This window comes from Lingula anatina, chromosome 3, assembly GCF_051362555.1.
Source record: "Lingula anatina isolate TDL-2025a chromosome 3, LinAna3.0, whole genome shotgun sequence".
NCBI classification, from domain to species: Eukaryota; Metazoa; Brachiopoda; class Lingulata; order Lingulida; family Lingulidae; genus Lingula; species Lingula anatina.
This window is the reverse complement of record NC_141769.1, coordinates 33,059,313-33,087,029: the sequence shown is the minus strand read 5'-3', so window position 1 is coordinate 33,087,029 and position 27,717 is coordinate 33,059,313. Positions and strand designations below refer to the sequence as shown.

Here is a 27,717-nt window from a genome sequence, read left to right as displayed (position 1 = left end):
ATAACAGAATAACTCAAATGCAGTGTATGTTATATTAACCGGGTATACTATATAAACTACCAATTGAGAATTGTTGAGGGTAATTAGTACCCCCCGCCCCCTTAAAGTTACTCTTTTGCAGCTGAAATTGTCAGTTACATCTAAGAGCATAGATAATCTAAGGATACTTGAAATTAAACAGATTAATTACACTGTAAAAAATCACACCAATGGTCTCTGTTAAAAATTAGAATTTTGAATCATAGTTCTAAATTGTACCAAATGGCACTGTTCGGCCTATTGAGGGGGGACGTGGGTAAGCTTTCCATCTGTAGCCTGTCATGCCAAAAAAAGCCGGATCCCCCTTCAAATAATCCTGGATCCACCCCTGACATGCATGGATTATTTCTAAGTAGTAGTATCAATCCTGTGTCGAGAAAAGTGGCAGCAGGGTGTGGCTTGATTTGTCCATAGAAGTAGATTTGTCCTATATAAAGTTTATAATGTTAACCTGTAAATTGCTTCTTGCCCCCCCCCCCCCGATTTGTGAATTTAATGCTAGCCCAGGAAGCATAAAAGCAAATGCTGTATATAAAGAAATAATTAACTTATTCTTCCAATTTATTGCCACCAACAAAGTATAATTTAACATATTAATTGATCCATTCTTACCAAGACAAATGTTCAAAGAAAAAATAATTAAATTTACAGTTTCGATATGAAAGACATTTGTGGATGGATTGTGGATATTTTTTGTTTAAAGACTTCTTCGTTCTTTAGTAAATTCAATTTTTTGTTTCTTTTTCCTGTTAGGAATCTTGTAACTGAGGTTGTAGAAGTGAATATTTTATTAATTGTGTATTTATTTACTGAGCTGCGCATGATATATAATCCACCGAGCTTAAACCTGTGAAACATATTGGGTCGAGAATTTTGCACATAAATGCCCACTTTTAAGCAATGCCGTTGGTTATTAAAAAATGGCAAAAACTAAAAAAGTGTAATACCAAAAGCATCAAAAAATATATTTATTCTCATAAAACTTATAGTACTTTTAGCATTACCATGTCACCCACAGAAAAAAAGTGGTTTGAAAAAAAAAATAAAAAGATGCAGTTGATAAAAGGGAGTTTAAATAAATCTCAATTATGGAATATATTACATACATACATACTTACACACACACATTTATATAGGAGATTCACATTTCACATTGAATACATTGTAAACAACTCAGAGAAATATAAATTCTATTTTACCACTAAAATGGTGGTTCTTGCAATTATTCTGGAATCTGTGCTTGCCACTTAACCATGTGACCTTCACAGATGACTAACCTCTGATAATCTCTTAAGAGTTGAGGGAAATCTGAACTTATTTGTTCTCTTGGGTAGAGTACTTTTTCGTGTAAATAAACAAAATCAATAAATATTTGGTCAACATTTTATCATCTAATGTGATCTTTTCTTAAAATAAAATTCATTCACACTTGTCTTTAATAATACACAGTACATCATTGGAAATAAGATAAGAGGAGAGCCTCATCTTTTAATTAATATTTTACAACAATCAGTAGGTTAATCATTTTAAGTTACTGTTGCACATATATTGATTTCTGTTAGATAAACTGCATAAGGTGTGTTTACTGCAGGTAATAGAGACCTTGGGTTGGAAGTGGAAAAAGTGTTGTGAACCATCCAAATTTAATTTTATTTTAAATAACTGTATTCCAGTATATTAATTTTTTTCATAAAATTAACTTAGAGGGCTCTGGCATAACTTAAGATTGACTGGCCCATTTACTTCACTTGCAGTGTTTCATTCAGATATATATATATAAAAAGAAGGACATAAATACAGTACAGTATTATACCCTTAATTCAGATGCCAGTGCACATGACTTTAACAAGTCCATCACCCAGACACCATTTTCAAAGAAATACCAACAGCATCCCATCTGCACCTTATAGAAATAGTAATAGTAATAAAAAATTTAAAAAATAATATATTAATGTAATGGAACCCCCACAGTTAAAGCAAAAGTTTGATCCAATATTCTTTATATATAATATTTGATGTGAGTATTTGGCAGTATATAATAGTAACATTATTTCCTGGATTTGGTAGTAGTGGCCCATTCCAGAATTATACTGGATCCATTATCGTTTGTTTTAAATAGAGACATGTCACAGTTATAATCACTGGGCCACATAAGATTCCCCTTTGCACTTGTATAATTAAAAAAAACTGTCACAAGTGTTGCATTATGACAAAATTAACCTGCTCTTATGCCCAAATGGTATTATTTTGAAGTGCTTTTTATCTGCAGCATCTGAAAATCAAGAAAAAGATACTATTAGTTATTAGCATTAAACATCAAACCAAAGGGACAACACAGTGACAGTTCCAGACAGACAGGTGGGAAAACATGACCCCATCTATTTTGGAAGCTACAAGAATCCAGGAATTTTAAGTGTCAAAAACTGTAAGATCCTTTAAGGCTTTTTCTGGGCATAGTAAACTTTAAAGCAATCAAATGAATTAAATTCATAAATTTAAATGTTAATGCATGTCTTGAAAATAAATATGAATACACATTACGTTAGAAATTATACAAGCTAGAATTACATTTTTTTTTGTATTTTAAATCTAATATCCAACTCTTACTTATACATAAATATCATAATTATCATTATCATTTTTTAACAAAAATAAATTCCATATTCATACCAATATTTCTTAAAACCAGAATGGCCACATTTAGCCTATTAAAAAGTCTGGCTGGCAGATCTTTGGTGTTTTGCCCAATCCATATACCAACAGGTGCTCCACTGCCTGAATAAAAATGAATAATGATAACAAAATTTCTATTGATATACCAGGTAAAAAGGAAAATCCCTACACAATGGTTTAATGTTTATATACAAATATGTCTATATACAAAGTTAATTTTGTTGTTCAATAATTTATGGGTAACTGTCTGTGCTGTTCGTAAAATGTTAATAAATTCACATTGGGTGTGTATACTTTTGCTCTGTGTTTATGTACATGGTCTGGTCATATTGAATAATGTTTAACCCTTGCTCGGGATCTAAGTAATAAAGTATAAAAATTATTTTCATTGGCCTACAAATGTTTCTCTTGGGGACTCTTTAGAGGTGTACAAGTTTAGAACTTATACTGAAATGTGTGCTTCCTAGGTAACATAACTCACATGTATACACCTCAGCCGACAAGTGTAGCCATCTACATGTAGTTGTTTTTCATGGCCAATGGTGACAAACTGGCACCCGATTATTTACTCCTGAAGAAGTTGCTGAAAATATATTACGAGAAAAATTATACCTTTCAACCAAATCATAATATTGAATTGTCTGCATCTTGCACATATAATTAACATAATTTATATAAACACGGGCAGATTAAAGATTTAGACCGTCTTCAGCTTACATAATTGGTGGGTATCTAATTTTTTCTGTTGGAAGACGGTTCAAAAAATAAAAGATGGATTGACAAAGATAATTTGGAAGACTCAGAAAATATCTCTGGATCCGCCCCCGTAAACCTTTTATTAATATATATATATATATATATATAATTTTTTTTTTTTTTACATGACGAGACTTTTTTAATATTCAACTACCCCCAGTTTCTTGTGATAATGTTCTATTCTTGGCCAGTCTCTCAAAGGGAATTGACATAGGTGAATCTACCCTCCTTTCTTCCACAATACTAAGTACAATAGACACAACTAAAAAAATAATAAGCCCTAGTCAGTTCAATATGTCTTCATGTTTCACAAAATACAAAAATTGGTGTTGGGTGGAGAATAAGTCAAATGTCAGATCTAATACAGAGTACTAAAATTCTCCAAATTATGTCTTTTAACTTGTTTTAATATACAAATAAATGTAGCGATTTTTTTTATTAAAACAGGATAATTAAAAATTATATAGATTTGTTACTGCCTTATGTCAAGCATATCTTATAGCAGAGTTACAGTTATTGAAGAGATAATTAACTGCCTACATTTAATTTAGTAAAATCAATTCAAATACAAAATTTAAATCTAAGAGTCCCATATAATGGATTGAATACTTACCAAGACAGCACAGTACATGTCCTCATCTAATGCAAACTCTGACACATATAATATTCTCAGATCTTTTTATATCACTGACAGAGAAAAAATGAAAATCAGAAGCAAGTGGAATTTAATTCAAATTAATCTATTTATTGCAATTTGGGATAGAAAACAATTGTACTAACTAAATGCCACCAAACCTATACGTGTATGAAAAAAAAAAAGAAAATGTAGAGAAAGAAAAGTATTGAGAATAATGTTTTTTTTTAAACATAAATAAGGAAGGTAACCTTTTTTAATAACTACTACATATATATATCAATGCATTTTAAAAAGTGCCAGTACATTTAAAGGTGGTTATATAAAATTCAATTTTTTCATTATACAGATATTTGAGGTTTAATTTATAACACCTATCACAAAAAACAGTGCAATGTTCTTTGAGACATAATGAAAAGGAGAAAAAATTAAGTCAAAAGAAATATTTATGTATGATGGCTAAAAAATTATTGATTTTTTTTTTCTTTAAAGCATATTCATTTACCTATTCAAAGAGAATATGGGTAACCTTAGAAAAATAAGCCATGCCTTCATAATATACAATCCTGGACATTACATGAAGGCTCACATGGAATGAAACACCTGTAAAAAGAACAATTTAAATGATGATGTTTCTACCTCATATGACCAAAACATTCATTTTCTTTTAAATATCTTGGAAACATCTTGACAGCTTTAAAGTTATAATATGTATTATTCAAACACGTAAACATAATAAATTTAAATAGCGACCTTCATTGCTGTCATATCAAGTTTACCGCTATTTTCAGCTTAATATGTCTACGTCATCATTTTGTGAATGGGAATACAGCGCACCAAGTGGTATGAAAAATAACTAGTTTTCACACGAAGCCCTCTATTGGCAAAATCCTCTAGCCCATCTTAGAATACGACTTCCAGTGGTGACTGTCCACATCTCAACTAATGCAATGTATTGGATGCGCTGCTTATTACTAACCCTATATCGACAGACTACAGGTATCTGACGTTATGAATGTGGTCATTCGACAAACCACTTTAAAAAAAAACTTGTAAGAAAATTCGTCAGGACTGTTGATTCTTTAAAATAGTTTAGTGACTCAGAACAGAAGTATAATTATGCTACATATAAGAAAATTTAGAAAACGTTTTTTCCATTATTTTCTGTTATTAAAATATGATGTTTTCCCAAAGGTTGGGAAGCTAAACTCTCACACAAGTATCACTGCAGTGAAAGGAACACTGTAAGATTTTAAACACAAATTTCAAAATTCTTGTTGAACATATCTAAGAACAATTAATACTTTTTTTAATCATTTTTAACAAAAAATGCCTTGAATTTATGTTGCCAAAAACATTTATTTCATGACATCCTGACAAATCTCCTTTCTTGTCAGCCATCTTGAAAGTTTTGAATGGCTCGCAACCTGGAGGTCAGTGATGGCCTAATTTGAAAAACCCACACCGAATTATTTGCTGAGGACTTTAGAATTTTCCTGGTGAGGGTCAGGAGAGGTGGATGAAAGTTTGGTTAGTTGGAGAAAAGTATCATTTTTAACCCCAAAATTTGATAAGTCTCAACTTTTTTTGTGAGAAAATATTGTGCTGGTCACTTTTAACCCATTTCCTGAAGATCAACAATTTTAAGAATCTTTACTGCACTTGTGCTTTTATCAAACAATTTCTCCAACACAAGCTTCAGCATTAAACTTAGAAATTGTGAGTTGTTTTTTTTTTTTTTTTTTACTTCAAAATCGCTTCAATCCCACAGCAGTGACAATTTTACAATGTACTTAAAACCAGACCCAACGTAAGTTTCTTCACCCATTTGCGAAGCAACAACTCATTGAAAACAAGGCCTTTAATTTTTACTTTCCACTTTTAATCAAAAGAACAGAAATACAGATCTTACAATTAGTAACATATTCTTCCACCAAAGCGTAAAATAGCTGCCTCGTCTTACAAATTTCTATCTGCTTATATTTATTACGCCAACTGTGGACCACTAGGGGGGAAGAAGATTGTACTACTTTCCACAACATAATAATACCTCACTCTTGCCCTGGTGCTGCACGAACAAGATCAGTCACTACTTTATTATGCTACAAAGGAAGATACAGTCTTTAGACTAATTCTTATGTTCTTTTGCTTACAAGATTTATTACGTGTGCCCATCACCACTGTTACATTTATCTACTGGCAAGATAAATATACTTTGAATAACTTTTTTTTTTTTACAATGGCAGTTCTCCAGACTCTTATCATGCTGTTGTTAATTCATCAATGACAGCATTTCTTTTCTTAAAGACAAACACTGAAACACGAAATGTTATTTACAAATGTATCTTACAAAGAGCATTTTTCTTTTCGCCTTATAATACGTATATTACTAAGGTGTCCTTAAAAGGGAAGGTCCCTCCAGAAAATGCAGGTCATACAAGGATGATTGATGTCATTGTTAATACATTTTGTTTTTAATATTAAGCAGTAAATATATCTTACACATAAATAATAAGCAATCCCCTTTAACTCAAAAAAGTACAGGATTACAAATATAAAAGCTTCATTAAATGCCTTCATAGATGGTTCATTATCTACTTCTTACATCCCGTAAAAACCATTTCATTTCCTGATTATTTTGCGACTGTCAAAATAAATTATTCATGATGCAATGTATTGCCTCACTTTTTACTGTCTGTTAAACATCAAAAATGCTTTTCAAATTTAAAACAATAAAGAGATTTCTTTTCAATATTTCACACTTCCCATACAGAGCACTTTTATCTACTTCTTGCAGAATTCATACTTCTTGTATCATGTGTGCTTTTGGTTACAAAATAAGTAATTTTCAGTCCCAAACGTAAAGTTATTTTCGCTCTACTCTTCGTTAAGTACACACGTGCGGACCAGCAGCTCCGTAACTATGTATGGATCACAGTTGGAGGCTGGTCGTCTGTCCTCCAGGTAACCTTTGCCGTCTTCTCCGACCTGGCGAGGGATACGGATGCTGCAGCCACGGTTGGCAACACCGGCAGAAAAGTCGTCAAAACTGGATGTCTCGTGGAGCCCTGTCAGACGGCGTCTGTTGTCCTGTCCGTCTTTAGGATCGTACATTCTGATGTGCTTCTGGTGATTTTTTGACAACCTCTCAATAGCATCTTCAATGACCCTGAAAGAAGATAATAATTGGGGCATTAATCTATGTCTTGAAAATATCAAACGGGTGATTTAATTGGCATTAGTCTTTTAAAGTATCTAACAGTGGCTCAAAACTGCTATTTTATAATTTCTGATATTTAAAAATAAACTTGTTTAAGAAATATTGAATATTACATCAGACCATATAAAAGACAGAAGTATTATTTCTTTAAAATAATTGAAATTGTAAATAATTCAAAATTTTGGGCTTCTTGTTTTTAAAATAATCCACACTGTATTAAAACAAAACTGTGACCTTGCCATTTCATAGATGCACACAGACATTTATAATTTGTTAACATGGTAGCAGCTTTTTGCAAGCATTGTATGCAGGCCACATATAGCTGAAACCACAATAAATCCTCAACAACGCAAAATATTGATTTTTCTGATCAACCATTATATTGCACATGGAACAACAGGGTCAACTTCTATTTTTGTACTTGGACTTTGAACCTACTTTAATGTCCACAGAGAGTAATGGAGAGTGGTTGATTACTATAACAGTCTTGTGCAGTGGACCATGCTAAATTAAGACTAATGTTTCCAGGAAAAGTGTTTATTTTTCTTCCCAGTGCAAAGACTTTAAAGTGCACTGGCGAACACAGAATACCAAGAAGAGGGGAGGGGGGAGGACCCCTCTCTTAATCTTCCTATCAGTGTACATAATTATATACATCTACAACAGTCAAAATCTCTAAAGCTTGCTCATCTACAGAGCCCACAAAATGCCCAGATGAAATGTTCTCAGATTCACCCCTAAAACAGCTGGTAAAAGAAGGAAAACAAATAACTGCCCACAGTAAACAGGAGATCCAGACCCTGACCTCATAGCACCCGGTCTTCAGGCATCAATATTGACCACAGTTCCCAACAACTTGTGATGACTGCACTCGTACATAACCTTCATGTATTTTCATAACAAATAAACAAGGTAACAGTGGGAAATTACAATAACAGCAATTTGTACGAGAAAGATGATAATTTTCTAGTGGTCATGTGAGGTGGAGTTTTGTTAGTTATTACACTAGTCAGCCAAACGTGAGCAAGGTCGGCTGCAAGGCCATGGTCAGCTGTTGTTTATGTGCTCAGACTACAATTGCTTGGTTGCCATTTAAGGTGACATTTTTTTTCTGGAATGTTTTTCCAAAAATAAATCCTTTCATAGCGTTTTTAAGTAAATAAATCCTTTCATAGTGTTTTTAAGATTTGGGGTTCAGATATGAGCAGCTTGCTTCAACAGTTTTTTTTCTTTAATTTTTTACAGGGATTATGCTGATAATTGTTCTGAAATGCAATGCCATCCAGGCCATTCTTATCCAGGTTCTCCTTGCCACGTAGTTCACAGATCCAGGCAATTCGCACACTTGATAATCAAATCACTTATCAAGATCCATGTTTAGAACTCTACACTTCATCTTGTCTATATACAGCACCTCTTTAACCTAACCTTTACCATTTCAACAAGATCTCTCAACTATCATTTCTTCTCTATATTTACAATCACTTCAGTCTGTTTGCAATAACTGATAACTAAAAGGAATAATTGACACCAGGTGTCTCGACCAGGGCGACCCTGCACAGGTGATAAAACACAGGGGAGGTGACACCTTTAGCCTGCTAAAGATAGCCCGTCCACCCAACTACCACTCAACTACTAGACTACCCACTCAACTATAGTCAGCTAGCCTGGATATTAACTGGTGTATGCCAATGACCTACTACCAGCTTTGTCAGTTTCTAATCAGGACAACTGAAAATAGCTCCGTTATAGAAACAGGTCATTGACTTTTTGGTAACGACTCGTTTTTTGCAATGGGGAAAAAACGATCAGTCTTTCAGATGCATAATTTAGAAATCTTTAAAATGCCATTTCTGTGTGGCTTTTGTGGAGCTTTTAATGTATAAATTAAAACTATACTGTTGCAAAATTTTTAGATTTCTTCCAATTACTCCACACAAATGTTGTGCTTTAAAAATGTCTGACTTGACAAAATACGCTATCTGTAAAATTCCCAAATTCCCTACTGAAAAGATTGAATCGTTACCGTATATTATCTGGGTCACATCACAGCAAGTGATCAAACCTACGCCTAATGCCACCTCCCTAAAGCATGCTGCAAACAAGAGTTATTTTTTAATTTATTTTAAACCCTGGATCAATATTTTGAGAGTTTGTCCAAAGGCAATTTACTGGTACTGTTATCAAATCAGGTGCTCCCAAGTTTAGGCATGAGATGATAAATTAACTCTAAAAAAAGTGCTGTCCTGCTTTCTAGTCCACATTAGGGTATTACTTCCTTTGCAAACCATGTGATAAAAAAGATATATCTATATTTGAATGAGCATTATAAACTGGTTTTATAGTGTTTTTAGCCCACAAAATATTATCTTCACATTACAAAACAGTCTAAATAAACAAAAAATAATAATAATTCAATGCAAAACGTGTAGAAATAAGAAAATATCGCATTTACAATCTACAGCAGCTGACCTATAATACTGACATACATATAACTGACCTTTCCACTGCGTATGTGATGTGACTAGTTAGTGACTAAAATATGAATGAACAGGCAGCACAGAGACTTCAGAAAATAACCTACTTCACATACCGAAAGTACAAGCTAGTTCAAAGCAGGGCACATAAATTGATGTAAAAGTAGGTATTAGCATTGGTTATATGCCAAATACTGTTTTCACATCCTCAAACAATCTAAATGATAAATGAGGTAATTAAATTTTAGAAACGATTCAGGCATCATCTCAACAACAACATGACAATTTTTGGCAGTTCATGTCAATGTCAACGGAAGGCCATGGTTTTAAAGTACATTACGTATATATTTCCTACTAAGTTCACCAAGTACAACCTGTAGTGTGGCAAAGTGTAATTTAATTTAAAAGAAACTTAACCTTTTTACACAAACATTCTTTAGATTTAGTCACTTTAGTAATGCTCTTTGTCCTAGCAAAGACTTATTTGAGGGCACGAAAACTGGTGTCATCGACCTCCCAATTTTTTTTTTTTTTTTTTTTGTGAAGTTGAGGCAGTTGTTGACATTTCAAACTTTTAACTGGTTCCACATGCTTTTTTTATGTTGCCCACAACTTTACATGGACCTAAAAAGCTGAATACCAGTTCAAATATTTTTATCTTTGCAAACATGCCTTAATTTCAAACTCCAGTTCACAAACAAAGACCCCTATAAACCTAAATTTTCCTTCCCGTCCAGCAAGCTCTCTGGAAATTTGCCAACTTTTCAAAACCAGCACATTTTGTATTCACAGAACAATCACTTCATACTTTAAGATAATGTTTCTGACCTTCTACATGACAGGTAATGCAATTCTAACTCACTCAAGTAAGCCATATGGCCTGTAATGCTCTGTACGGATTGTTATTTATGCAAATTTTGTCTTTTGGTAATCAATTTCAGTCCCTCTAAAATCAGGACACAGCCGCTTCCAGGTCACCCGCATTAAGTGAGAGGTAATTTACTGCATATTCAGAGCATGTCCAAGGGTCTTCAAGCTTTAAGCATTGGTGTTTCAATTTTTTCTTAACAACTATTTATTTAATTGCACTTAGGTCAAGGTCATTAGTTACTCTTAAACTAGTTTCTGTCAAAACCCTTATTTTTCTCTCAGGTTAATGTATAAAAGTGATGCTATCGTACAATTATTTTAAATGTGTCAGCACTTATCAACTTGTTTCTAGCCCAAAAATGTTATTGCATGTTACAATTGCATACCATGACTGCATTATGACAATTTATTGCTTGTAGAAACATTGAAAGGTCAAAAAAACAAGGCCCATGGGTTATTCAGTATGTACTTTCATAACAACTTTCATAATAAAAGTCACGAAACATCCCATAATTTCCGATTTTTTTTCTTCACCTTTCTTTCCATAAATTGTCTGAAGGTTATGCTCCTACATTTAATTTATTCAAATCTTAAAAAAAAAAAACATTTTTGCCGTATGCCTTCACTAACAAAATAGATTTGAACATACAATCATTCTTTTTTTTAAATCTATCAGATTTGGTCTAAATTGTGATTAAGGATAGTTTGCAAGTTAAAAAATATTTTTCACATATGCATAAAGAAACCTGTTAATAAATAGCTGAAGTCAAATAGTGGGGAAGTTTTACAAATCATCCAATGTCTGAGTAGCATAACCAATATTTTCATAAAACTCCACCCTTTAAAACATTCAGAAATGAAACAATTCTTATTTACTGTCCCTACATTGCTACACTGTTGCATGCTGAACTTCAATATTCCTCCACTTTCAAAGCAATTACACATAAGATAATAGATGCTTCAACAGAAGATAACATGGAAAGCGGGAATGGACTTTCTACACCTGCCGGGAACTAAAGACCACTGCATGGTTGGTGGTTTTGCTGGAGGATATCTTATCATTGCTCTCATCATGTCCAGTGTAATGTAAGAACAAGTGCCCCTTATAGCTTATCAGCAGCAGAGCCTGAGGTCAGAATTGAGCAACAATGGCTAATCACATGCTTGCTGTAATATCTGCTACCTCTATCTATCATGTATGCATTATTCAGTAACGGAGACTTCCGCCAACATTACTAGCTATTTATTTCTACCTCTCTTCAAATTAACAATATTTGCATGCGACAAATGTACCAGTCTGGGGCAAGGTCACTAACAACTCACAGAAATGATGCATGATGCAAATACAACTTCTTTAAAAGATATAAAAGCAGCACATTTATGGGGCAACCAGCCTCAGTTGAATTCAGCAAAGTCTTTTTGCACCTAAACAGAAGGCTCAAACTGCGTAAATCTGGGGGGAAATTTTTTTTTCTATGACTTACTTGATTCCTCCCTCGTCTCTCATGGGTTTTGTGCTGAAGTTAGTGTGAGCACCTGCACCGTTCCAGTCCCCAGGCATTGGCTTGGGGTCCAGGGTGACGATGATGCCGAAATCTTCAGCCACACGATGTAAAATGAAACGAGCCATCCACAAATGGTCGCCCATCTCGATACCTTCGCAGGGGCCCACTTGGAACTCCCACTGAAAACAAGTCAATCACACGTTCAAGTTGTGTAATAATCTTAACTAACAATCCTCCATATATTTTTATTTTTTACTATAATTTTATAGATTTAAAAGAGCAATGTTTCCTAAACTGACAGGCCCACAGCCAGCAATTTCAAAAGGGGAGTTCTTTTGCAGAAAAAGTGGATCGTTAACCATGTAACCTAAGTTTTATATTACCTAGAGCAGTCCTTTTCCCCAAGCAAAAAGGGCAGTTTTTTTTTAACCCCCTCCACTTTTCTCAACCCACCTGGCTAAGAGCCTGAACTGCCATAAACAACATCCACATTAACCAATGTGATACCTCAGTGAAAGGATATGACATGAACTGTTCCTCACATTGAATATCTGAACATACCTACAATCACCACCAAGGTTGCCTTAGTACTATCTATACGTACTTAAGATGCTATATAACTAACCACTACATTAACATGCTCAAGTACAGATCTCACTTTCTATACTGACTTACCTGGGCGGGCATCACCTCTGCGTTTTCACCGGCAATTTTGACTCCAGCGTAAAGACACGCCCTGTAGTGCGCCTCCACGACATCACGCCCATACACCTTGTTAGCACCAACGCCACAGTAGTAAGGACCTGAAGAATTTTTAAAAATTCAACTTCAATCAGCAAGAGCCTTTTCTTACAACAGTGTTGCCGGAGACCTTTTGTCAATTTTTTTCCCGTTTAATCAACTTAGATTCATGAGAGTAAAAACATGGTAAATCCGAAATTTATAGCTTGGGACATCTTCCCGATTAATTCCAATTGGAAACTGTATTCATGTGACAAGCATTCAAGTGGGTTGGCCGTATTGATCTGCTGATCTGTTTGTCGGCTGTTCTGAAAGCACTTTTTTTTTTTTTTTTTTTACCTTGTGGTCCTGGGTATCCATTCTTGGGCCAGCCGTATGGATGTCCATCTTGGGCCAGTAGAGTGTATTCCTGTTCAATTCCAAACCATGGCACCGACTGTGCCCCCTTGTCCATCACTGTTTTGCAAGACCATCTCTTGTTACTGTCTGTCAAGAGAAAAAAGGGAAATTTTGTAAATCCAAGCAGCTTTAAAATAATAGTTTATTTTCTGCTCAACCAACCTTTACTGATATATTTTCTTATTGAGCACAATTTTTTCAATCCCAGGTGTACATTTTTTGCTAATTTTGCTATAGAAACCTTATACTGCAACGCAGAACTTGAAAATGGATCTATTTGCTCATGGAATAAGAAAAGAATTTACTGTACTGTAACTAGAGAATGTTGTTGAAAAATACACACACAAACAAGCTTGCACGCACACATACACACCTGCCGTATTTGACACCAGAAGTTTGAGTGTGAAGTATGTTAATTATTCAGACTGTTGTCATAGATATGTCCCTAACTGGAGGATACGACAGCTGTTAAAGCTGACTACACGCCTCACACCCTGATGACACCAGCCTCCACCCAGATACAATATCTCGAAATTTAGCTTCTGATAAATAAGTGAGCAGAAACAAAAAGAAATAAGAAACTTGGAAATGTTAATCAGCTTGTATGGGCGATGTTACCCTTTGTATAAGAAGTCATTTGTACTGGCAGGAAAACAAAAAATTTCAAAAATTTACTATTATATTTCTGTATCAGGCAAAGAGCTGCTGCGCTTTATCTCTGTGAACTAAATTCCTTCCAAACATGAAGATTATTCTGACCTTGGCTATTGAGAAGTTACTTAAGAATCTTGATTTCTACTAAAACTAAGGTAGTGGGTCATCAGAATTACATAAGTCAAGCTTGGATAAACACTGCAAGACAACCCTATTTTCCCAAGACTAATCTATGGAATGGAGAATGATCCAAAAAAGATGGGACTTTGGCCAAAATCAACAAAAACATAAATATTATGCCTGAGCAAGTTCCACATGCCGTAAAGTGGCCTTATGGATAAAATGTGCAGACTTTGCAGACAAGATGAGAGAAAGGTTGTTGAGAGTTCACCCATCACGTCAGCACTGATGATCAGACCCTAAAGACCTTTCCTTTAATTTTTTTTTCATTGTTGTAGCTCTTGTTGCACTCTCCAGTGCAAGGAATGGTGTCCATTTTTACAAAAGTTAACAGGTGTCAGCCCAGTCCAAGCCACATGCAGGCATTATTATACAAATACTTTATTAACAAGCACACAATTCAAACAGACAAATAGGTTTGTTTGCTGTTATAGTAAAGACCTGGATTCTAATACACCTTTTCTTCTACACAAATTTCAACTTGGCTATTATCCCATTTAACACAAAGCAAATAGATGGGAAAATGTTATAACTATACCTGTCACACAAATAGTTCCTGCAGAAAAAAAAGATAAAGTAAATAATGAATCTCTAAAATTGTGGCCTCTATCATAGGCGAAATTTTGACCACACAAATAGTTCATGCAGAAAAAAATAAAATAAAATATAAAAAATAAATAAATCTCTAAAATTGTGGTCCCTATCTCGGGAAAAAATTTTGACCACAAACTCACAGACCAGCACAGCAAATGACTTGCGAAAAAAATTTTTTCGCAGGTAAAAATCTTTCCCGAATCCAACATGACCTGATGCACCCACCTGTTGGCTTCTTGTTGTATTTGTAAGTTTCACAGAGCAGAAGCTTGTTTTTGCCGCCGCGGAAAGGATCCTTGAACAGCCTGGCGGGGTAGAGGTAAATATCTGAGTTGGAGCCCTCTGCCTGGTATGTACTTGACCCATCAAAGTTCCATACTGGACACTCTGCAATTAATATACATCTCCTCATGACAACACATGACAATGGATTTATTTGACAAATTTTAATCAAATATTGTTTCTGTTAAAATCTGTTAACCAATAAAATTTTCCTTTCTGTTGTCACGTATATTGCATATCTCAAAATACCGTAAGTTACAGTTAACCGAACCCCCCACCCAACCCCCCCCAAAAAAGGGGGAGGCGGGGGGGGGGGGGGTTCATTAATCAGAGCACAGGTATTTTCTTCAGAGAATTTCTACAAATTACAGTCCTAATACTACAGGTAACACACACACACACACACATTGACTGCAACAAGAAGCTATTTCCTGCTGTAAATGGAATTCAACCAAGGAACTGAATGAAGCAGTGTCAGCCATTAAGGAAAGATTAAGTATTGTACCAGCCATTACGGAAGATTTAGTATTTTAAGGCAGAAAATAAAACATAAGCGGATAAAGTAAAATTCCAGGCATGGAAAACATGGTAGGTGGTTTATAAATCACCCATCTGTAAACGCACAGCTATGTAGCGTAAATGACCAGTATAGAAATATTTCCTGCAAAGTGATTTTCCAGGTATTTCTACACACTCAACTATAAAAGTAGTTTGTGATTGGAAAAACAGATGGGATTTGATAATTAAAACACTGATAATAGACGTGAGAGCATTTATGGAGCTGCATGTATGACTTGATTACTGACAGATACACTAGTATCTTTTTTGTGACAATCCATCCAACATAATAACTGTAATAACATAATGAAAGTATTTTGTATATAGCAGTTATTTCTTTGGTAATAAAATGATTGCTGATGAAATAAGAGAACTCCAATTATATCCAAACTATACAGCCTGTAGAAATAAATTAATCTTTGGATTTCTTGAAAAAAAAATTTTTAAAAATTACTGATAACATGGACACACAGATATATGTCAAATTTTTTTTCGTTTTTGAACATTCTTCCGCCACTAGGCTGATAGTTATATAGCTCACGTGTATCACATATCACGCGAGGTTTCCTGAATCACATGCATCATGCGTGGCACACTTAGCCTCAAGCAACACCTGTGCAATGTCACTGCCAATTCAGGACAGTTGCAGAGGGCACGGAGCTTAATCTTTCTGGAATTACTTATCTTCTTATTTCATTTTTTAAGCAGCCACAGTTAACCTTCCTACCCCCCACACCTCCTTAAAAGAATCCAGAATCTTTCATTTTTTTTCGTAATTCATTTTCAGTATGTAGACAAATCGGAGACAAATCCCATAGCCATTTAATTCCTTTTATTTGTTAAATATACACATGGTTTTGATTTAACAAATACTTTTTTAGAGTTAAATCGAATCCCCCCTCCCCCCCTTCTCAACATATCACGAGAGTGGCATGCCTGCATCTCCTCTTAATATTAATAGAAAATACCTCACTTGTCTATCGCTTTAAGTCCTACTGCAGGTTTATGTGTGTGTGTGCTTGCAGTGATGGATTTTAAACATTACGTTTCCAGAGTAGCAGTTAATCAATTTGATTACAACATTTTGTGATGTTTATTTCAGCCTGTGTGCAGTCTATTTATGGCTGAATTTATCATTTTGATTCTTGAGGTTGTTAATTTTTTTTCTTTTAGTAAACTTGTTTACTCTTCTAGTGGACGGGGCTTAATCATCGCATATTTCCAAAGTTCATCAAGAACACATTTTTCTCAAAATAATATTTAGTGAGCAAAACATGCCCAAGTTGTTGCTGAGCACCAAACCACCCCTTCAATGGCTTTTCAATTTCCACAAAAGGTTTGTAAGGACAAGACCAGTTGTGGCTTTGTAAGGACGTGCCCAAACCATGCAGCATGAATTTATAAAATAATGACGCACTATTGCTTCCACTGTCCTCTCAAAGAATGGACATTTGGCCAAAATCCATCACGAGTTCGCTTGATAATTTGCCAATGTCAAGACTACAGACCAGCATTATAATATCATGAACTGATAATAATCCAAACTTTGCACCAAGAAGATTGTTTTCAGTGTTAACAAACTATGTCTGTCCCTTTTTTTTCCCAGCGTGAGTTATTGGTCCTTTTGATCAAATATCACGCAGACCCTGCATGACTACACGGGGTTCGGTAACCTTAACTAGAACAGTCCCTGTAGGTCACCAGACTGTATTCAAATACCTGGCGATATATGTCTGCAAACCAGACATACATCATTTGCATATCTTCCATACAATTTCAGCAACAATTTTTTCCATGACAAGTTTTAGTGCTTGCCAAACATGCAGTTCAATTACAAATTTGAAAGATGGTATGCAGCAATTTACACATTTGGTATATGGCAGGTACATGAACTTCCATGCTATTCAACCTGGTGTGTTATGCAAAATAGTCTTTTTTTTTTAGCAAAAAATTCATATATTTTGAAATAAAAGAGTGCTTTCATCAAGTATTTCAACACCAAAACAATTGATCTTCAATGTACTTCAAAATGACCCTGTGGTCAGCGTTAATTTATGATAATGTACTTACAGGAGCTATTTAGATATTCAATGATTAATTAACATCTTTAATGTGATAAAGTAATGTCTTCTTTAATATATCAATGCATCCCACGTCAAGTGATCTACAATTTAAATTTAATGTATCTTTTCATCAGCTAGTGCGTCATTCAAAATCTGACTGTCATTATGCTCATAAAAGACCTTACAAATGACAGTTAAACTTCTTGAGAGTCGTAATCACTCCATCACTTTATCTGATCTACATGTTCTCAGAAGTCAGTGGAGATACGGGGGAAGGGGGGGGGCATAGCAGAGAGATGACAAACATCTAATTAGTCAGGATTTCAGGTTTAATTGCAATAAAACCATTGACTTCCTGTTCTTAGTCAACACTTTATATGTTGATAACTGTGCTAAATCAGGGAATTGTATTGTAGACGTCTACGATATCATTCCTTGGTTGAATGCAAACTTACTTGGTTTATGGTCAAACTTCATATATATATTTGGCATATCATTACTGAAAATGGTACATCTTCTTAAGCTGTCTTGTTATGATGATTCTGGCAGTAACCACTGAATTATAAATGTTTCATTAGGACCAAAAAATCTTGAAAAAATATAGTGACATCATGTCTCAAAACAAGAGAACTGAGACAGTCAAACCGGTTATGTCTCGACTTCATTAGTTAACATGTGAAATTAAAAGCACGTTCACCTTACAAATGGGCTCTTGAACATCAATGTAGCATTAAGAATAGGCAGTAAGTATTTATAGTGGCCTTTTATATGTGCAGACAAACATTTTGAAAGTTTACAGGGATGGTAGGTAGGTTTCTATAGTGTGTCAAAGAAATACATTAGATCCCAGACACTATTTCAGTCTCTGACATTATCCACTGTCCCTATGCCACCAGCCAGTAAAATTTCCGTTTGAACCAGCAGGTATTTCAGGATGTGTGAATTTAGTGGTCTGACTTGGCCATTTATAAGTTTTCAAAAGAGCTTTTGGTTTAATTCCAACATGATTCCAAATTAAAATTTTAATTTTGAAAAAAAAAAAAAAAAATCAAGATCTTGTCATTATAAATATTGATGCAATACAGGTAAATGTCCAGATCACTTAAAATTTTCATTCGGATCAGTGAATTCTGATTCAAACTAGTAGATTTTTTATGGAAGTGGTGGTCTGCATGGCCAGTAAGCTGTGAAGTTTTTGGTAAAATGCTATACAGGACACTGCTGCCGTGCAACCTTACAGGCCACAAACACTGGCTTTCACACCACAGTGTCCTTCATTAAACAAATAACATCTGAGAGTAACTTTGCACAGCCAAGAATCAATTCTACTATCTCTACTGTCTCTGAAGGAGACATGGATCTCTGGATTTTTGCATTATTCTGTTAATATTTAACATATTAAATTAGTTTAGTACACGCAAACAAAGCTTGTGTAACTGAAATTTATTGCTGACGTGTATCTGTACATCTTAGATGTCTTCCTGACCCGACTTATAAAACAAATAGGTGCTTTATTTTATGTAAAACAATATAGTTCCTGTTGTAGCAGGATATAGATGTCTATAAATGCACAGGCCTGAGAACCATGTACTACTCAAAATACATAGTTCTATTGTTGAACTTGTTATCAGTTACAGGATACATTCCCAATGAAGCTAACCTTCTTCATAGATTAATCCAACTGTGTAGGGGCTTTCGTAAAATGCAATCAGATTAACTCACTCCTAGTTTCCAATGTATTCGTATAGACACCAGCTTTTCTGTATTTAACTCAACACTAGGAAGAGGCATGTTAACCTGTTCACCTGATTGCATTTCGTGAGAGTCTCCAAAGAGTTGGATCGATTTACAAAGAACAATACTTTCATAACAAGGAGGTCCAGACTAAAACTCTGACCACATCAAAACAGCTCAGCAGGAAAAATACAAGTATATCTGGCTGGGGTACATCAACATAACATGCTGTTACACATGGGTTTACACATACCACATTTTCAGTGTTCACAGCAACCTAAACTGGCTGAAGTCTGACTTTGAACTATCTGTATTCACTTAGAAGGGAGGCTCAGTTTAGTAAGGGGAGCTAGAGTTATAACCTCCTATAACAGGTATTTGTTAAACATGTCACCTCAGAGAAGTAAATTAATATCGACCATGTTTAACGGTTTAAGTCAGAACATTAAAGAAATGTTAATGTGCTGTGTTGTAATGCATAAAAAAAAAAGTCAAGTCTCCAACACACATTGATATTTTCATCTTTGGATGTATTTGCTTTGCATAATGTTTGATTAACCTTTAATGTTCAAACTTTCTGCACAGCTGCTGTGTCCATTCATTCCTTTTTTTTTTTTTTTTTTGTTGAATGAAATGCATGGCAAATTGCAGTAAGATCCACATTTGATATTTGGGTTTGATTTGGTCATTATCTACTGTTCTTAAACAAATGACTACCAACTGATGAGATAACAGCAGTTCCCTTTCTAAAGTTGCTGTGCAAGGTTTAACAGAAGGAAAAGGTTTCTGTCCAAAATAGGCCCAAAGATGACAGGTCTTTTATAAGACTTGCTTTACATAATCAATGCTTGTATAACTTGATTCATTGCTGATATACATCAAGACAGCAAGTGCCCCTCCCCTTTCCTAACCTGACCAATTAGACATCAAGTGCCCCTCCCCTTTCCTAATCTGACCAATTAGAAATCTAGACAACAATTGCCCCTCCCCTTTCCTGACCTGACCAATTAAATATTGACACTGGTTTTTCTAAACCACTAACCAGCTACTGAACCAGGTTGACTTTAAAGCCTGTGTGTCATGTGTTTAAGACTGTAAACAAAACATTAAGTTGCTTGCTGTTCCCTTGGTTCATGCCTGTAAACATGACTGATTTCTATACTTCTTTCCACTTAAAGCAATTCATGCCAGTTCAAACTGGATTTTGAGCCAGGGATGCCTTAATTCACTTTCCAGATAGATCCAGTTAATAAGTAATGAGTTAATGGTATGTGGTAAATATTTAAAGGATCAAAATCAGCCTCAGAAAAGAAAATGTCAAGGAAATCATCCGTGACAGATATTAATCCCACACAGAATAGGGGTATTAATATAAATCATTTCTGTAAGACCAATGAATATAAATCAATTGAGGACATACCTTCTGCAGCTTTGGGCTCAAAATCTAACGTCTTGGTCTTTGCTCTCAGACCTTCCCCAGTGCCATCTATCCATACGTACATAACCTGTACTGCATCATCTGGCTGTGGGCAGAACTTCAGGTAGTTACGGAGGATGCTTTTGTCCGTCTCCGATGATGTCAGTGAAAGAGCCATACTGCGATATCTGAAATATAACAAATATTCACATAACAAAATAAACATTGAGAACAATTGGCCTAATCCCTTAGTCTTCTAAGCCCAATGGAGGAAAGCTTCCCAAGAAAAATCTTCATAGGCCATTCTGAGTTTCAAACTTGACTGTTGTTGATGACCACGAAGCACCAGAAAATCAAACTCAACAGAAATCTTAGAGGTATGAACTGGCTTTCCTACATATGCCAACACCAAAATCCAAGTGATTTTTTTAAGTAAGCTGCCCATTTTTGACCTATCCTGAAATTTTTGTCAAAATCTTCATAACTTTTAAAATTAAGCTTTAACTAATGAAACCAACATAGGCCAAAACTTTTTCCTCCTTGACAGGGGTAATAAACAATTAAAACTTTCCCTACATTTGACAACCAAGCAAAGTCAACCTCGTGTTTCAACTTCTTCCAATATGTTGCTTACCTAGTAGCTCCAAAGCGCATTTCTTCACAACACTGACCAGTACGATAAAGTGCATTTGAGTTTACCTCTACTGGACTTCCTATAAATATACCCTGGACTGGTAAACAGGATGTGTTACATGCTATATTTAGACATAACTCCACCCACATTTGTGGTCCACTGGTAAACGTGTTATGTAACACACCATATTTGGACATAGCTCCACCCACAAAAAGGTTAGGCCCCTCCCATCAAGCATGGTCTTGATTTGAGCCTAAAAGTGCACAGTGGTCATTTTAACCTCCATTTATCAACTGTGACCTAGTAAATTACCCTTGACAAAAAAACGTGGAAATGTGGAGGAAAACAAGACTTACCCTGCACTAAGTATGTTATTTCTCTTAAGTGACAGGTACTGTCAGCTTTTTTTTTAATGTGTCTGTGTTTCCCTCATTGCAGACAGGATTTTACAAATTATACATTCAGAGCACAATTCTATCTCCTGGTTTAGAGCAGAATACAGATAAGTCTGCTTTTGTATAAGTATGTTGAAAACAAGAAGATTGTTAATCTCTTAAACTGATTGTAGTCTGCTAGAGTCCCAGTGGAATTGGATGGATCGACATAGACCATTAGTTTCAATGGGAATGAGCACGCATCCATATGATTTTATGACCTCAAAACTTCAGGGAAATCATAGCCTGGGTCAGTTTTAATTTTTGACAATATTAACAACAACAAATGACAATTCATTCAACAGTCACATTTGTGCAAAACACCCTAAAATACCTGCTCAAATAAAATAAGTATGGGATATCAAATTCCCAGTAAAGATCTAGTACAAACCAAAGATTTTGAATCTTCCCTTTACTTAAGCGAAAGAACTGCAAATTTATACGACTCCATATGTTCTAACTACAGATGATGCACACGCGACCCTGTTATAAAAACCACATTACTTTCTATTCTAAACATGTATAGCGATATACAGCAGATGCATCTGACATTGAAAGCAAGGGCAATCAGTTACAGTGCAGAGAACAAAACTGACCACTACAGCTTAGAATACAACTGAAAGTACACAATAGATAATAATATCTGTGAGAACCAGACCATGTCATTATACATAATGAGACTTTCATACCATGACAACATTTTCGTCAAGTATATCTTTTCTGCCGTGATACCGTATGACAGCTTCAGAAAATGACTGAGAAAATATTAAAGACGATTATTACCTTTTCAGCTGCCTTCTTTGTGAGTAGCTAACAGTTGAAAATATCTCCTCCCGTCGGTACGTGTAATTATATATTAAGGATGATGTAATTCCCTCCACACCAGTACTTATTAGCTAGCTAAAACCCTCCCACGTAACATTGCGTCATACTGAAGTTCCACACAAAACGAGGTTTACCATATTAGTTTCCTTCAGAACATTGCATCATACAGGGAATGTATACACACACACACATAAAAAAAAACATGTTTAGCTGAAGAACGATTTCACCGAGGATACTAATAATGCTTTTTTATTGCACTTTTAATTCAAGAAAGCAGCAATCATATACCAATATTTTGTTATGAATCTTTTTTGACAAAATTATAACTATTTCTGACTGGAATTCCGCAATTACTTACTCTTAATGTGAATATTAGTTTCCAAGCACAAGATGAATTTCAGCGTGTATCGCTTATTAACAGTGAATAGTTTCTAACTTTTGTGAATCACCGAACATGAAATGCTCTATCTCACGGTTTCGTTTTACTGTTTATATGTGTGTCATAGAGGTTCCTTAGCAATTGAAATAGGGTCAAAAATCTAAAGCGTAAAGGGAGACCCCCCATTCGAATGAAATCGAAATGATGAATCAAAGTTCAAATATTTCAACTATCTGACTCTTAATTTAGGTAAAATAAGCATGTACTCACCGATCTCAGTTCCTTCTCACCGCGTTACTTCTTCGTTAGGGCGACTCGTAATAAATGAAAAGACTGCTGAAGGAAATACCTTATGACGTCGCTTGATCTAAATAAATTACGGCACTCCTAGGCTTCTGATTGGACAATGTGGTGCCTCGCACGTGATCACTCCTTCTTCGCCGCATGACACACCCGCCTTTACAGACGGCGGCGGACAGAGACAAAGCAAAACGGATTTCAGCTGTGCCATGTCGCTAATAAAAATAGCATCTTATGTTAATTCATGGTCTCTGTGAATTAATTTATTAATATGCCGTACTTTTAAATTAAAAGCTAAAACTCGTATGCTTGGGAAATTTAGTAATATTTGAAATTTTTACCCTGTTTGGATTCCAATCTGATCTTAGTTTTAGGGCTGCTTGAAATTATATGACCTATTTATAAACAATAATAAAAAGGGCACGTGGTTGGAGAGTGGTTGGGTAGAGCCGTTCCATGCAGTTCAACATATGTGACGCCGTCTGCGGCGCAGTTTGAGCTGGGCTGGTACTTTTACAATTCTTTATTTTTAAAGCATCACTAAACACATTGTCTACGTGTGTCCAGTCTAGTACTTGCTCTTTATAAGAGGGCAGGGTGGGGATGGCGTCTTTTCACCCTTTTTTTTGGTACTGAAGAATGCACAGAATTTGCCGCAGAAATGTTTGTGAATATTTAATTAATGAAAGAAATCACTCTGTGACCCCGTTAGGGGGTATCTGGGTCACATGGCCCAAATTCCACGAACCCCTTAAGTCAAGTGAATGAAACAAGTACCAGCACTGGAAGAATAATTGATTTCTATTGCGTGTTGACTCAGTTTTTAGCCCGTATCTCATAAAAAACACTGTGGGCAGATCAATATCCGCAATTTTATTTATTTTTTGGGGTGCGTAGGCTACGTCGTTATTGACAAGTGGTATTGATGTGATAGTAATACAACAGAAACCACGCAGCTCAGTTTGTTATCTTGATTTTGTTGAGGAGTGGAAAAGAGTCGAGTTCAAGTACCGCAGTATTTGTTGCCCCTCTTGTGGTAAATAAATATATATAAAATTAATAATAATTTTTTATTCATTAAATATATAATAAATTTTTATTCATTTTTTGGGGTGCGTAGGCTACGTCGTTATTGACAAGTGGTATTGATGTGATAGTAATACAACAGAAACCACGCAGCTCAGTTTGTTATCTTGATTTTGTTGAGGAGTGGAAAAGAGTCGAGTTCAAGTACCGCAGTATTTGTTGCCCCTCTTGTGGTAAATAAATATAGGGGCTACGCTGTAACAGTAATAGCGACCATGTAACGACGAAATGAATTATTATTATTGTAATAATTAATTAAAGAATTATTGTAAATTACAATAAAAAATAATGATCCATATAATTACATAACAATAATAACAGCATTGATATCTTGTATAGCGCATTCCATTTTAATACATTTCAATGAACTTTATAATTGGACTATATACCATATAATTGTTGGCGAAGGACTCAAGAGTAGGCCTAAATGATTCCTCTAGAGTAACCAGACGTGCGTACCCAGTAGTCCTTCGTTTGCATGTTAAGTATACCTCCACAAGGAACTGACAACGGATATTAACAGATATTAATAAACAATGAATATATATTTATTGATCCCATGGCAAACGCTCCATGAAAGGAGTGACACAACACGCTCAGATTCTATTCAATTGCAGTTGATGTGGAAACCCCCCCCCGATTTCCAAAGAAACGTTCCTGATGTCTGACAAGAAATAACCCCACTAATTGTTACTGAGACATTTACTTAGATTTAACATGCCAGGGACATAGCTACTGTACGTGGTGTAGTTACGTAAATTACTCGTATAAATCAACTCGGTAGACGTGTATTGGTAGTATTGTTCTTTGATATTAGAGCTTCTGCATGTCACTTGACAAATGAGTACCTGTCGTGAGACATCGTCATGCTCATGTCGCCTACTGCTTAAGCTTATGTAACAGTGAATTTGCCAGGTGTCCAAACTTTATATATAGACATGTCCATTATCTGTGGAAAGAACATGATTTTCCTGTTCACGAAAAAGGACGGGAACTTTAACGCACTGTATATTTTAAAACCCCTTTTTTAAAAGCAGGAAGGCGACCCTTGCCTCCTTAAAACTGACCATGTCGCCGTTGGAGGCCTTAAGGAACAGAGGGACGTTCCACAAACGAAAAATTCCTGATCGTTGTAGAATTGACACAGAGAGACGTTGAGCGTCTTGTCAGTTTCTGTTGAATGAAGGTGGCAACATTGTGTAAGGGGGTGGGGGGGTAGGGGTCTGTGAATCGTCTTCTTCACGCTTGACAAATTTTAAAAAGATGTCACACGACTTTAATTTGGTTATGTTATTCTTAAGCTATGGTCAGTATTTTTTTTTTCATTTTGTCCAGACATGACCAATGCCAATCAAGACAAAGGTAGAGCATGGGAAGTATCTATGAAAAAAAAAAAAAAAAACAGGATTCTATTAAGTAGAGACATCGCCGCTGTCAGTGTGACACTGAGTTATGTGGACCAAAAAGATTCAATGTCACGAAGAAGAAGGTCAGTTATGTATGCAGACACCGAGAGAATGTATGAGGATTGAATCTGCTGTAGGTGCCTGTCACAGTTTTTTTTTTTTTTTTTTTTTTTTTTTTTTTTTTTTTTTTTTTTTTTTGTAAGCAGTTACCTAAGTGGCCAAAAGAACCAGGATGTACCCAAAAACTGGTTATTACGGTGCACAAATGACCACAGGCTGCATGTCGCAGACAGGATGTACTATTTTTGGACACAATGTCATTTTTGCACAGTAGATTGTCCAGGTGTCCAGACAGTCTCATACATGTCCGTTATAATAATAATAATATTATTATTTTCACGTGGAAGTTTATACATTTAAAGGCTCTCTAACTACTATAAAGAAAAAAGTGTTATTATTGTTATACAACACGCATTATACAAGTAACTGGATAAGACCACTTATTTTGACAATAATCATCTTCACTTTAACATTACCTTATTTACAAAGAGTGATTTTCTGTCGACTTCATGATTGCTGCATTTAAGAAAGAAATGCATCTCATCTGCTTACTTATCTTTCCCAATTCAGACATTAAAATCATAAAATCCAAAATTAAAAAAAGTTCTTGCTGTCGTATTTACTTCGAAAATGCCACGCTAGGAAGACAATGGAGGTCTCGATATATGGCTAGACATCTAGAACTAAATTATTCTATAAGAAATGGTTTAAAAAGTCAAGGTGAGGGTCGAACAAAGATACTTGCATAAGGGAAAATTGCTTTTACCGGTTAAATGGCACATTTATTGTGTGAGCTATGTATTTATCATTATAAAATACATTAGAGTGTCTTTTACTTTTTTTACAAGTAGCAGTCATACTTATGGTCACTTCCAAGAAGTGTGCAGCCATTTGTGCAGTCTCATCACGTGTCTCAACCATGACTTTACAAAATTTTGGAGGCACACTTGATAAATAACTTTAATAATAGGCTTATTCCAAAGCGTCACGTTATATTATATAGATGGTTTGATGGTGAGTTAATATGTTTCCGCGAAATCAGTGCAATTGGGTCCCGCGGCATTCACCTGAAAGTTGTAATAATAACATACCTTTCACTCACCTATATAACATTAAGCAGTGAAATGATTGATGTTGTAATGTGTCCAACTATGCCCTGTCGCTCACCATGCCATTACATGAGGAAAAGGTAGATGTATAGTGACGCCGCCTTTGATGTAGGTATGTATGTAACTGCTCGTTTCCTTTGCATCAATTTATATTACTAGATATAATCAGGGCTGCAGGGGTTGAACATTGCCCCCCCCCCCTCCCCACCCACCAACCCACCCACCCCAAGAGATTTTCGACAAATAATTTTTTTAAAATCTATTTGAGATTTTATGAGGTGTTAGCCTTTGGTAATGCATAGACTTTTGTTTTACATCAAAAGAAAACTAAAACGTTATGAAATCTTTGCAACAGGATGTTTCTTATAAAAAAAATAGAAAAAGCCCAGATAAGATATTTAAAGAAACGACACGGAGCAGATCTTTTTACATCGCGCATGAAATCATTTCGATTCGCTTCAGTTGCAGCATTGCATCTATTCGTGATGCGTTAGGTGAGACGCATTTCGGTTCCTCTCCACCAGAGATCAGCTGGGAAATAGCCACGTTTTCTGAAATCTAAATCCGGGCAAAGATTTTGCTCAGTATAGAAGTGTTCACGAATTAGATAAAGAAATATCTGTGAATATCTAATAAAAATATTTCGGTGGCCCTGGTAGAGGGTATTTGTTTAGGAAGCGCTTTCTTT

The 27,717-nt window shown here is 35.3% G+C and overlaps 1 protein-coding gene and 1 long non-coding RNA gene across 4 annotated transcripts; both read right to left on the bottom strand.

The window, feature by feature from the left end:
- Positions 1-583: 583 nt before the first annotated feature.
- On the bottom strand, positions 584-5,019 carry LOC106172084 (uncharacterized). The gene is made up of 5 exons (XR_015333394.1): positions 4,608-5,019; positions 4,082-4,155; positions 3,194-3,295; positions 2,710-2,814; positions 584-2,311 (listed from the first exon to the last, which is right to left on the bottom strand). It is a non-coding gene; the product is annotated as an uncharacterized LOC106172084 (long non-coding RNA).
- A 943-nt stretch (positions 5,020-5,962) lies between these two features.
- Positions 5,963-23,527, bottom strand: LOC106175784 (glutamine synthetase). 3 transcript variants are annotated; one of them, XM_013557927.2, is made up of 7 exons: positions 23,339-23,527; positions 20,800-20,984; positions 14,968-15,129; positions 13,255-13,401; positions 12,850-12,977; positions 12,154-12,353; positions 5,963-7,271 (listed from the first exon to the last, which is right to left on the bottom strand). In XM_013557927.2, exons 2-7 carry the CDS (start codon positions 20,972-20,974, stop codon positions 6,980-6,982), a joined length of 1,104 nt encoding a protein of 367 aa, XP_013413381.1. In that variant the 5' UTR covers positions 20,975-20,984; positions 23,339-23,527; the 3' UTR covers positions 5,963-6,979. The 3 variants fall into 3 exon arrangements, with proteins under 3 accessions (XP_013413381.1, XP_013413382.1, XP_013413379.2); XM_013557928.3 differs by lacking the exon at positions 23,339-23,527 and adding an exon at positions 22,648-22,791; XM_013557925.3 differs by lacking the exon at positions 23,339-23,527 and adding an exon at positions 21,431-21,592.
- Positions 23,528-27,717: the final 4,190 nt, after the last annotated feature.

Coding starts and splice junctions, on each gene's coding strand:
- LOC106175784 (XM_013557925.3), bottom strand. CDS start 21,579: ATGTGGGTGGAGTTATGTCTAAATATAGCATGTAACACATCCTGTTTA. Junction 15,130..20,799: donor TGAGCCCAAAGCTGCAGAAG/GTATGTCCTCAA, acceptor TATTAATTGCAG/AGTGTCCAGTATGGAACTTT. Junction 12,978..13,254: donor TGGATACCCAGGACCACAAG/GTAAAAAAAAAA, acceptor AAAATTCTTCAG/GTCCTTACTACTGTGGCGTT.